The sequence below is a fragment of the Garra rufa genome, chromosome 8, assembly GCF_049309525.1.
Source record: "Garra rufa chromosome 8, GarRuf1.0, whole genome shotgun sequence".
NCBI lineage: Eukaryota > Metazoa > Chordata > Actinopteri > Cypriniformes > Cyprinidae > Garra > Garra rufa.
This window is the reverse complement of record NC_133368.1, coordinates 2155031-2168229: the sequence shown is the minus strand read 5'-3', so window position 1 is coordinate 2168229 and position 13199 is coordinate 2155031. Positions and strand designations below refer to the sequence as shown.

The following is a 13199-nucleotide window of genomic DNA, read 5'->3' as shown; positions in this document are numbered from 1 at the left end:
CCCAATGTAGTGATAGTTTATACATGGCCTCAAGTCTGTGTCCTATTTGACCATGATGAAAAAACTCAAAGCGGCAGGGGATATATAAGTAGCACTAACCCAGAAATACTTTAGATCTTCTATGTACCCCTAGGTAGTCTTCTATTTTCGGAATTATCTTCTATAAATTTATCCCTTGGGTGATGCACAACTGACAGTAGGTCAGTGCCCCAGTCCCATAGTAGGTGAGGAAATCATGTGGAGGGCTAAAGACATCCTGGAATATTCAATCTCCCAGGGTGAAATCTACTTGGGACTCACAATGAGGGCTGTCTGTGGAAGTGGAATGGATTTGGATGATGTGAGATTTGTTTGTGGACCATTTGGTAGGTGGAGATCACAATGTTTTGGGGGGAGGGGGGTTGGGAGTAGTGTGGCACAGAAGGTCTATTAGAGGTGGAGCTTGAAGCTGAGATAAAGTTCCCTGCCGAGCCAGAGTCAAGGACAGCATTAACTGAGACAGAGACGTAGCCACAGGTTACTATTACTTTGGTGTACAATGAAGATTGGATGATAGATAAAATAGCAACATGACTCACCAAAGGCTGGGAAGGCAGACATTTGGCAAGGATGTGACCACCAGCTCAAGAGTAAAGACAGAGGCAATGTTTTCCTCTAATGTTTGACTTAGTTGCATTGGTTGGAATGCCCACCAGTAAAGCACTGCAGCAGTCCAATCTTGAAATTAAGAGATTTGACGAGTAGCTGTGCTGCATTTACAGCCCGCAACTGCATATGAGTAAAGACTATAACACTCACATTTATGTATTTCAATATAAGGACGGGGTAAGTTATGTTAACCGATCACTTTTTTTGCTCTTGTTCAATCAGCTATGCCTCAGTAAACACATCGCGTTCCTCTCTTTACCACAGTAAACACATTGCGTTAGTCTCTTTACCTCAGTAAACACAGTAAACACATTGCATTAGTCTCTTTACCTCAGTAAACACATCGCGTTCCTCTCTTTACCACAGTAAACACAGTAAACACATTGCGTTAGTCTCCACAGTAAATACATCGCGTTCGTCTCTTTACCACAGTAAACACAGTAAACAAATCGCTCTCTCAGTACTCTACTCTGCCAGTACATATGAAGATAAATCAAAGTGACATTAAGTTTACTAACCATTCAGACACGTCCAGTATAAGCCGCAATTGCCGAACTTCTTTGCAGGTGTCATCTTGTTTCGGTTCCAACTCCGGTTTTTAAATAACATTTTCAATGGATGGGGTTGTACAGTGTCTTCAAATCCATTTCCCCCCAAACTATACAACAATACCCCAAACTGTTGTCTAGGCAACACCCCATGTGCTATGTAATGACACGCCCCACAGAACTGAGGGGCGGGGTGGACAGAGATTCATTTCACTTAAAGGGCCAGGTATTTTTTACCAGGTAAAATTAGTGTTTTTTACACTACCATAGATAATTTGTAATCAAAGTATATTACAAACTTTTCATTTCTACCCTAAAGCATCATATAAACTTGTGAAAAAAAATGGGCATCGGATGACCCCTTTAAGGACACGTTACATCAGAAAACTCACCTGCCAAAAAAACAGTTGCACTACAGACTGTACAATTTCAGCGGTCTCCGGTCATCTTTACTGCAGCATTATCACTCCACTCTTCTGAGTGGACATGGATCTTCAAAACATACACACCTTCAGGAAGTGGCGCTTTTTGCCAGGGATGTGGTCCGACATCAAACAACGTATGGAGATGTGTGAAATGCTATATGTTAAAGAGTGATAATCAGAAACCAGCAGCTAAACTACAACAAATCACTACCACTCGGGCAAATCAAATGCCGGGAGTTGACATCATGGGCCCATTACCTTGAAGTATAAACCAAAATTAATACATGATTGTTTTTGTTGACTATTGTTCCAGATGGGTGGAGTTGTTCCCTATTTGTAACGCCACTGCCCAAAATGTTGCCACTATCTTCAGAAAGGAAATCCTGACTCGATGGGGCATACCAGATTTCCTTCTCTCAAACAGGGGCGTTGGTGTAATCTTTTTTCAGGGAGTTTTATGAGAATTGGAGTATTACCACCAAATTAAAAGCAACATACCACCCACAAATCAACATAACTGTATCAGACCTTCAATAACATGATGGCAGCCTTTGTGGATGACAACCAGAATTCCAATTTGCCCTGAGACCACTGGACTATCCCTAGCAGAACTCCAGCTTGGTAGGAAAGGTCTGATGGACAAAATGCTTCATGGTCTTAATTTAACTCCAGGCACTGCCTCCTATGATGTGGTTCATTGTCATCAATTGCAAACGCAATTCAAAGAAACTAGTAAGAAAAGCAAGGTGAGACAACTACAACAAAAAGAGGAGAGACTTTTAATTAAAAATCAAAGATGTTACGAAATTGCAAAACTAGCACAAATTGAAGTGCAAAACTAGCACAAAAATGCAAAATTAGCACCAAAAGGAAGGGGCCTTACCGTATTCTGAACAATCAAATAGCCCTTGAAGACGGTGGCTGAATGTATGCACTGGACACATCTGTAACTTAAACTTGTGTTTTCCAACAGAATTTCTAGGATTTTAATGTGTGCTTTTAACAACCATTGGTCGTTTTCTTTAAGGGGAGGAGAATGTGGCAGTCTGGAAAAGCCTTGCCACAGGAATTGTTTTACTTTCATTTGCAATTTTTATTTTTTTGTGAATGGGTAAAGTGTTTTAATTAATGGTGGAAGGAGAAAGAAATATATAAGAAAGTATGTCGTAGAAGGAGTTGGTGTGTGAGGTGTGACTGTTTGCTATACTTGGATAATGTAAATTAATGATGCAGTATTTGCAGTGAGATCCCATTTGTAGACATGCACATAGAAAAGAAACTCACATTTCACACTAGATGTTTGTGTTTTTTAGTTTGAAGCACGGCAGCGGATTTCAGCAGAAGTGGCTCTGCGGCACATTTATTTCAGAGATCTGGGAGAAAAAGTGCAGGACCTGGCTGACAGTAAGTATTTCATACTTGTAATATTATAGTCTTACTTTAGTTTACAACAACTTTGTTTGTAAGATGTAATTCTGTGTGCATAAATTTGCAGAGACAGTCTTGAACAGAACAATTTCTACACATGACTTTTATAAAGTCATACATTAGCAACCGAAATGTCATAATTATTTGTCTGTATTAATTTTATTTGTTAAATTCTATCACTCCAGCCACCTCCATCTTTTCTGTCAAGGAGATTCGACTTCAGAAGGACCCAGGAAAACACTTTCCAGCTCAAAGAGAGTTGTGTGAGTTCAAATATTTACCTGGATTTTGAGTTACTTGTACATGTTAAAAAAAAGAAGCAGCTGCCAATGGTAATCTTATTTTATCTTTTCTCAAAAAAAAAAAAAAAGAAAATCACATGAGAACGTAATTGACACTATAGAAGTACAACAAAAGAAAAAATATTACATTAAAATTAGTGGTGGGCCGTTATCGGCGTTAACGTGCTGCGTTAACGTAAGACTCTTATCGGGCGATAAAAAAAATATCGCCGTTAATCTATTCTCAAAGTTGGGTTGGGAGCTGGGTCTATACTATGCAAGCTATGATGACTTTCACCTTGATAGTTTAGCACGGATGTATACCTAGCCAAATTGCACTGTAGGGGGCGAGAACGAGTCTTCAACCTGTGTGTATGCCTACTGTGAAATTACCACATCAAACGAGACGTGCTAACATGGATGCAGCTATGAAGCCACCGGGTTTGCTTCAGGGCAGGGGCGTTGCTAGACCCTTTTTACTGGGGCACGTGCCCCAATGAAAATCTGCTGTGCCCCAGTAAAATCTCAAATTTGAGTTATAATTTACTTTGATAATCCCGAAATAAAGACATTAAACTATATGCAGCAACTGAATTGATGCTTCTAAAAGCAACGCAGTTTAACCGAAGACTATGCACGCAGATATCCATGCCCGTGCGCGTCTGTGTATTTAACTGCAACGCGCACGTCATGCAGCCTTTTACGCAGAAGTACATGCAGTGTAGGAATAGTTGGTTACACAAGTTTGTATGGTTAATTGTGTTGTAAATGCAATTGTCAAGCAGTTTGTGATGCATTTTGGAAACAGGAGATGAGCCCCTGGTCTAATGCGCCACCTGGCTTGAGAAACCCGTTCTCAAAGACTTACTTTTAGTCATTATTTGGGTAGCACACATATTCTGAATGCCTTCGGCAGAATTCAAATTAGCCATTTTAATCTAGATCAGGGGTCATCAAACTTGATCCTGGAGGAAACTAGAAGTTTCAAGTATACCTATTAAGACCTTGATAAGATGGTTCAGGTGTGTTTGATTAGGGTTGGAGCTAAACTCTGTAGGACACCGGTCCTCCAAGTGTGGTGACCCCTGATCTAGATTAATCTAGATTAATTCTAAGATTACAGTGAGATTAATCTAGATTAAAAAAAATTATCTATGCCCACCACTAATTAAAATATTACAAAATATGAATATATTAAATCATTCCTTGTTTACTTAGGATCTGTGGATTAATGTTTAAATTATTTTTAACATAGTGTTTAGTTATTTTGTTTAACAAATATACCTGCTCCTGGAGGGCCACCGTCCTGCAGTATGCAGCTTCAACCTTGAAGGTTTTTACTTTGCTTTAAAAGTACTTTTCAAGTGTCTACTTTATCAACGTTTTTCTTTAGAAAACTTTACTTTGCAACATTACAAAGAATAATGTTGTACTTTTTACTGTACTATGTTTCATATTAAATATCATTTAATACTTGATTACATTAGAAATCTTGTACTTTCTTACTTCTACTCAGGTAAAAGTAATTCAGAGATTTACTTGAGTACAAGAAAGTACTACGTTTTTAATGTTAAGTATTAAAGGCAAATTAAAAAAAACTACTAAATTTTAACTACTTTTATTTTATTTGTTATTATTTATTTATGAAATGTAGTATGATATTATGCTTTGGAATGTAGTGAAGTAAAAGTTTTCCAAAGAAAAACACTATAATTCACTAGTGTAAAGTAAAAATACTTCACTATTGTCCATCCTGTTAGCAATTAAAATTGACACCAAGTTAAACTCTGGGTTTTAATAAATAGCATAAGTTAGTATAAATATTATAGCTGATTTCAACAAGAGTACAATTTATGTTGAATTAGGTCTTTAACTCCTAATATAATACAAACATTTATTTTCAAAGTTCATTTATTACACGAGGTAAATCTATTCAATAACTATACTTTACAAAGTTCATTTTTCTGTTAATTATATCAGCAGTCATTTATTAGGATTTGCAAAGCAGTTTGTTACAGTAATTTTTTACTTTTTTAATATGTCATTATATATTTCAGCGGTGGTCCATCGAATGGGATCTGCCCCGCCTGAACACTTCCTCCCTGAAGCAATTAATCGTATTCTACATCCTGCCCCCCTCTCTTCATAAATTTGCTCATATAGTAACCATTTTCTTAGTTTTCCTGTACTTATGTAACATATTTAGTTTTCTTTGTTTACGTTTTCTGAAAGTATCTTTTATTGTCTTTTTATTTGTATTTATTTTTTCACAAATTTTATTCTCTATATGTAAATATCTGTATGAAATACAATAAAGTAGGGAAAAATATGCACATTGATCGGCATCGAGCACCAAAGATGTGTAATGCCCAAAAAGCGTTTGTTAGTTATCTTTTCTTCTGTCGTGGAAATCGGTGGCAGCCCAAATAGCCATAGGGTAAAAAGTTTGTCTCTAAATGTGATCAAATTTGACATTTTGCCACACAACCTATCAAGTTTTTTGCCTTGTTTCCCCACTTTTTGATGGGGCCCAAGCCAAATTCAATGTACTTTCAGTGTCAGCCACATTGGAGTCTTCAACATCTTTGATTTTTAGCTAAATGTGCAGGCAAATTTTAGCTGCTTTTTCTTCTCCAAAATAATGTGTCCAATGTTGACCATTTTTGAGTCCCACATCTTACCACTGCATTGCCTGTACAAAACCAAACCGATTTTTATAATTCAGCAATTCAGCAACCACTTGGCAGTATTTGATGGTGAAGAAGCCAAACAGGTACATGCAGAGAAGCTCCTTCCAAAGTCAAAATATCACCAGGGTGTTTCTCAAATGGAAGTCTTCATCCTAGTAAGGCTGCATATCTGGGCTTCAATCTCAGTTTGAAGGATCCTTAGTTTTGTGTCCTTCATTTAGCATGTTTTAAAGGCACTGAACTTGTCTAGTTTCATTATGTAACGCAAGACAAAAAAATATTGAAGATGAAGGCAATATGTTTTATAAATGAACCGCCCATGATATAAACCAATGGGAGACAACAAATAGTTGACATTTACTGTATTGCATTCATAGAAAGTCAGTTAATATAAAGATGTTTAAGGTTAACATGGACTTTCTAGACCATCTCATTTTAGCATTCAGTGGACTCTGAGAAGGATGCAACCTTCTGTTTGAGAAGCACCCCACATTTGGGTCTTCACACCATGACTTCCGGTGATTTCCAACATTACCAATATGTTTTAAAGGTTTCCATCAGCTTGTGGGTCAGATCCGAAATAAGCCAATAGTTATTTGCCATTATTAACATTTTGTGTTATGTTATGCAATAATACTTAAGTTCTTTTTGATTGCCTTGATCACTCTCTTCAGCTCAGGGGAAGACTTATCAACAAATTGTTTTGTTTTAACTCAGAATGGGGTGGTATGTGTTGATGTCACACTAGTGCACAACTACTGCTGAGATGAACATAGCAATGCAGATCACAGGAACTTGACATATGACTTGACACTTGACAAAGAGCATGCAATCGACAATGAAGAGACAAAATCAAATAAAAGATTCCTTTTCAGTAGACTATATGGGCATATCTGAAGTGTGGTGTCCATTTATACATGTAAATATGCTTAGGATTGGTTTCACTAATACACAGTCATGTGTGCACATATGCATACTGTGGTATAAAGCATTGTAGTTCATTTTTAAACTCAATCATAAGGTGTCAACGTAGAGCTGTGGAAGACAAATCAGAGTTTGTTAGTAGTAGTTACCGCTAAGGTCTAGTAACCAAACGTTGGCCAGTGCCAGCAAGGAGTGATCCATGAGCCATCCTCACTGAGTATGTTTACATGCACTTATTTGAGAGAATCCAGTCTGACTGCAGCTTTCAAAAGTAATATTTTATATTTGAATATACATAGGTTTTGCTATTCTGGTTAGATGCTTCTGTATTTCATTGGCTCTGTACTGTACTCTGCACAATGACAATAAAGTTGAATCTAATCTAATTACACAAAGATTTTGTGCTTTCATCCCAGGTGGAATCAGTTTGAAGCAGAATGCCTGATGTGCAAAGCTGGCACTTCTGCATCTGAATGGTAAATCAGGGTACAGACTATTTAGAACAGTGTTTCTTAACTTCATGTCTCCTTGTTTAACACACTAAGCAGCTGATGGGCTGAATCAGGGGTTTAATCAGTGAGACATCTAAATGGTCTGAAAGATAGGAAACACAGGTTTCGAACACATTGATTCAGTGAATCATCACAAATCATCAGCCAATGGAGAACATTTGTTAGCTAAATGAAGTAGTATTGGTTTGCTAAAAATCCATGCTTTCAGTATTATTTACTAATAAACTACAATACTCAGTATTCTTTGTTTTACAGTATTGTTCTGCATATACACATTTGCACATGCACATACTTAAGCAATAAGGTACGAGAGCTTCGCGTCGTGCCTAACAACACCCTTCAGCCGTGATTTATTCACGATACAGCATGGCCTCAAGTACCTTATTGCTTTTATAAAATGGTTGCCACACAATAAAAATATTAATATCAAAAATATATATTAATTTATATATATATTAGGTTGTACATTTTCATAAAGTAAAATCATTAACTGCCTTCCGCTGTAAAAAGTAGTCCCTAACTGCTAAAGCTTTGTTTACGCTGCTAAGGGTGGTTGCTAAGGAGGTTCAATGATACACAAAACCGTTGAGTGAAGCGGTCATAGCAGTGCTGTATCATGAATATGACACAGCTGCTGACCAATCAGAATTGAGGAATGGAACTAACCGTTTTATAATGTAACACAAGATACAACCAAAAACCTGTATGACATCAAAATGAATAAAATAATTACAGTATCTCACAAAAGTGAGTACACCCCTTACACTTCAGCAATCATTTTAGTGTATCTTCTCAAGGGACAATACTATAGAAATGAAACTTGGATATATTTTAGAGTAGTCAATGTGCAGCTTGTATAGCAGTATAGATTTACTGTCCTCTGAAAATAACTCAACATACAGCCATTATTGTCAAAATAGCTGGAAACAAAAGTGAGTACACCCTAAGTAAACTTGTCCAAAGTGTTAATATTTTGTGTTAGTACCATTGCCCTCTGGCACTGCCTCAATTATCCTGGGCATGGTATTGACCAGAGCTGTAAAGGTTGTTGCTGGGATCCTCTTCCACTCCTCATAAAGCTGCTGGATTTTAGACACATGTTGCTTCTCCACCTTGAGGATGCCCCACAGGTGCTCAGGTCTGGTTTCAGGGTTCAGATCTGGAGACATACTAGGCCACCCCATCACCTTCACCGTCATCTTGGTGGTGTGTTTGGGATCGTTTTCATTTTGGAAAGCTGCCGTTCATCCTAGTTTCTGGAGGGAAGGCATCATGTTCTGCTTCAGAATGTACAGTACATAATGAAATCCATGTTTCTCTCAATGAACTGCAGCTCCCCAGAACCAGCAGCACTCCTGCAGCCCCAGACCATGATACTACCACCACCATGCTGGACTGTAAGCAAGACAACATTTTCTTGGTCCTCCTCACCAGGGCATCTCCACACATGCTGGACAACATCTGAGCTAAACAAGTTTATTTTATAGTCTCATCAGACCACAGGACATGGTTCCAGAAATTCATGCTCTTGGATTGGTTGTCTTTAACCAACTATTTGCAGGTCTTCTTGTGAGCCAGCTTCAGATGAGGCTTCCTTCTGGGGTGACGTCTATGCAAACCAACTTGTTGCAGTGTGCGGCATATGGTCTGAGCACCGACAAACCGACCTTCTACTTCTGCAACCTTTGAAGCAATGCTGGCAGCACTCATGCATTTGTTTTTTGAAGCCAGGTTCTGCACCTGATGCACAGAACGAGTGCTCAACTTCGCTGATCGACCCTTGGAAGGCCTGTTCCGAATGGAATTGATCTTGGAAAACCTCTGTATGACCCTGACCACTGTAGTGTAACTCGGTTTTCAGGGTGTTACTGAACCTCTAATAGCCTTGGCCAAATTTGTGGAGAGCAACAATTCTAACTTGTCAAATCCTCAGAGAGTTCTTTGCCATGAGATGCCATGTTGAACATTCAGTGGTCAGTATGAGAGAATTGTACTTAGAGCACCTAATTTTAACTGCTCTAATACAAGATACACAAGTTTATATGGTCCTGTCAAGCAGACAAAAACATAAACATGATGAATAGGACATGTGGCTTTGCATGGTTAAACAACGTACTGCTGTTATCACTTAGGGTGTACTCACTTTTATTGCCAGCTATTGTGATGATAATGGCTGTATATTGTCACGACACAAGGCTGTATATTGTCAGAAACAAGGACAGGTGAAACCAGTCAGGGATGACGAGGGGGAAGTACAAATATAAGAAACCAAAACATTGGAAACACACTAGGAAAAACCCAACAAAAACAGACTATAAACCTGATATAACGCCCCCCCTCAAAAAAGGCACGTCTCGCACCGTTTAACATCTGTAGGGGAGGGAGGGTGGGCGCACTGGAGGCCGCTAGGCCAGGAGACACATGATACAGGGACGGCCTCCAAGGCACCAGCGGAAACTCTGGAAGAGCGGGTCTGGGCAAGCGGACATTTGAGGGTGCTCAGGAGACGCGGACATCGAGAGTGCTCGGGAGGCACGGACACAGGAGGGCGCTTGGGAGGCACGGACACTTGAGGGCGTTTGGGAGGCGCTGACACAGAAGGACCCTCGGGAGGCACGGACACTTGAGGGCGTTTGGGAGGTGCTGACACAGAAGGAACCTCGGGAGGCACGGACACTTGAGGGCGTTTGGGAGGCGCTGACACAGAAGGACCCTCGGGAGGCACGGACACTTGAGGGCGTTTGGGAGGCGCTGACACAGAAGGACCCTCGGGAGGCACGGACACTTGAGGGCGTTTGGGAGGCGCTGACACAGAAGGACCCTCGGGAGGCACGGACACTTGAGGGCATTTGGGAGGCGCTGACACAGAAGGACCCTCGGGAGGCACGGACACTTGAGGGCGTTTGGGAGGCGCTGACACAGAAGGACCCTCGGGAGGCCCGGACACTTGAGGGCCCTCGGGAGTCGCTGACACAGAAAGACCCTCGGGAGGCATGGACACTTGAGGGCCCTCGGGAGTCGCTGACACAGAAGGACCCTCGGGAGGCATGGACACTTGAGGGCCCTCGGGAGTCGCTGACACAGAAGGACCCTCGGGAGGCATGGACACTTGAGGGCGTTTGGGAGGCGCTGACACAGAAGGACCCTCGGGAGGCCCGGACACTTGAGGGCCCTCGGGAGTCGCTGACACAGGAGGGTGCTCGGGAGGCGCTGTCACTTGATGGCTGGGCGAGACCAGCGGAGTATAAAGTATAAAATGAATAATAATAAACCAATCCCACAATAGCTCTAATAGTACAGTGCACAGCATAAATGAGTACACCCTCACTGATTAAATATATTTTCCTAATGATCACTAATATAATTCATAGAAAGATGGCAAAATTGAAATTTATACTCTTAATACAAACATAAATATATGCCATTAATATCTGTCAAATAAGTAACTTTTGTTTAAATGAGGGATATGCAGAAATTAATACACCCTAGATTTAATTTAACAAAGTGTAATATTCCAGTACTTAATATGTCTTCCATAACTCTAAGTACACTGCTCTGACCCTTCTTGGCACTGAGTGTACAAGTTCATAACAAATCTATCCTGTTTAACTCCTAGAGGACGAGCTCCTTAAATGCCCTGGTCTTTAATGAGGAGTGTTGCTCAGTTTGTCTCTACACAATCCCCCAAAGCTGCTCAAGAACGTTAAGATTCAATGAAATACATGTCCACTGATGGATTTTCAGAATAAACATCTTCATTGTTATGTTGAATAAAATGCCCACAATGCAGTGAATAAGAAAAGGGTAGCATCTTCAGTTTCAGTTATTTGTAATAAATCACACAGTGGTTGAGTGTTGATAAAGCAAAACTCCCTCACACCTTCAGCACTCATACATCCCTATATAAGAGCTTTACTACCAATAAACGTCACTGTGGGAACCAGGCACTTCTCACTGTACTCCTTCTCTAGCAACACCAGAACATTTTGGATGCTGTTAGATCCGAAATGATTGACTTGTTGTCTTGAGACTAGAGTATGGATTCCCAGAAGTCTATATTTTGTAAATATGGGCCTTGGAAAGAGCTAAATGAGTTTATTGTGCTTTGGCTACAGTGGATAGTTCTGTTGTGGATAAACAACCATGAATCTCACTTCTGCAGGATGCATCTTACTCTGTCAGATAAAGTGTCAGTCTTTTCACGGCTCTGAGACACTCTCTTGGTGTTTCTCCTTCTCTTTTTCTAGCAAAAACCCACTCATCACTAAATTTGAAGGTCTATTTCAGAGGCCTTTTCACAAGTCCAATGTTTTTAAATTTCTGTGTTGCTTTTGATTTATTTTCACACTTTAAAACAATAATTTGGTATTCCTCTTGTGCCAATGTCTTCTTTTATGCAAAGAAATAAATCTTCTGACAGGTCTCTCTCAAGTGGTTTCATCGTTGTCAGCATTAAGTCTGATTCAGTGGGCTTTATACATAATTTTTAATTGACAATAAATTTTGGTTCAACATACTTACCCTTTGATAAAAAACTTGCCTTAAAGTTACACCCATCACACAAGTTACACATCAATGAAGCTCTCTCTCTTTACACTGTAAATGATCTCTTATTTGTAATATTGAGATGATCTGTGAGCTTGTATAACTCAACACTAGACAAAAGCTCTGGTGTTTTGAGTGTGGATTCTAACTAAAATGCATCTGATTGGCCATTGAGTTCATTGATGCTCTCCGGAGAAAAACACAAAGGATAGTTTGTCAGATCTGTAATGAAATACTGTTATTAAAGCTTCAATTGAGGGTGCTCTTGCTTTCGTTTGGTCTAGCATCGTACTGTGGACAAAGTACTGCTCCTTTGTTGAGCTTTTCTCTATATTGTGTCTTGTACTTGATCTTTGCTCAGTCCATTATTGTTTTATTGTCACTGGCTGAGAACTAATGTCCTGAATTTGAGTGTGTCTTAAAACTTGGTGGCCTCTACACAGATTGCAATATACAGTGATGTAGTTTCAGTTTTTTTTTCACTTGATAGATTTTCCCACAACGGCAGAACTTGTCATAAGGTTAGTGCTAACAAAGTCCACCAATTTATGATTGGTCAGTTTTTCTGTCATTTGAAATGACTCTCATTGACTATTGCTTGGCCCTTTCTATTTTCATAGCCCAGGACCACCAATGACAGAGCCAGAAACACTCTAATAAAGAGATAATTCCACAGAAATTGAATTAAGGCTCTGACGGTTCCCTTCTGATAGGTGTGGATATGTGGTGTTGGGACGCGCACACACAGTACATTATGAGGTACTGATCACAATATGGTTGAGAATATCATCAATCACATCAATAACATTGAAAAGGCAGACGTGTTGATTGAGGCATTTGTGAATGTGCATAGCATTGGTAACATTTCAGAAGATATGAGAGACCAAAGAGAACCAAGTCTGAGAGACAATCCTGCCATCCTGATAAATTTGTGCAAAAATGTGTTTTTTTAACCCTTTGACATTAATCCTTCACATTCTCTCCCAGCTGGTTTGCTTTAAAACTGAAGAATAAGAAGTTTCTTCTTCTAGGCAATCTTGTGGTAGACCTGGAATTATTACAAAAGATAGGTAGGTAGGCCCTATATGGCCAGAAATCATCAAGAGTTACTTTGTGAAAAAATGATTATGCATTCATAAATTAAGCAGAACAGTCCTAAGGTTGCATTGCATGCCTGCACATAAAGGAATAGTGGGAG

The 13199-nt window shown here is 39.6% G+C and overlaps 1 protein-coding gene across 1 annotated transcript in view; it reads left to right on the top strand.

The window, feature by feature from the left end:
• The window catches only part of LOC141340295 (cyclin-dependent kinase 16), a 42700-nt gene extending 35411 nt beyond the window's left edge, over positions 1–7289 (top strand). Inside the window, exons 14-16 of the mRNA XM_073845222.1 lie at positions 2935–3025; positions 3235–3312; positions 5388–7289. Of these exons, the coding sequence (XP_073701323.1) occupies positions 2935–3025; positions 3235–3312; positions 5388–5479 (261 nt within the window). The 3' untranslated portion in view covers positions 5480–7289. The remainder of the gene's footprint in view (positions 1–2934; positions 3026–3234; positions 3313–5387) is intronic.
• Positions 7290–13199: the final 5910 nt, after the last annotated feature.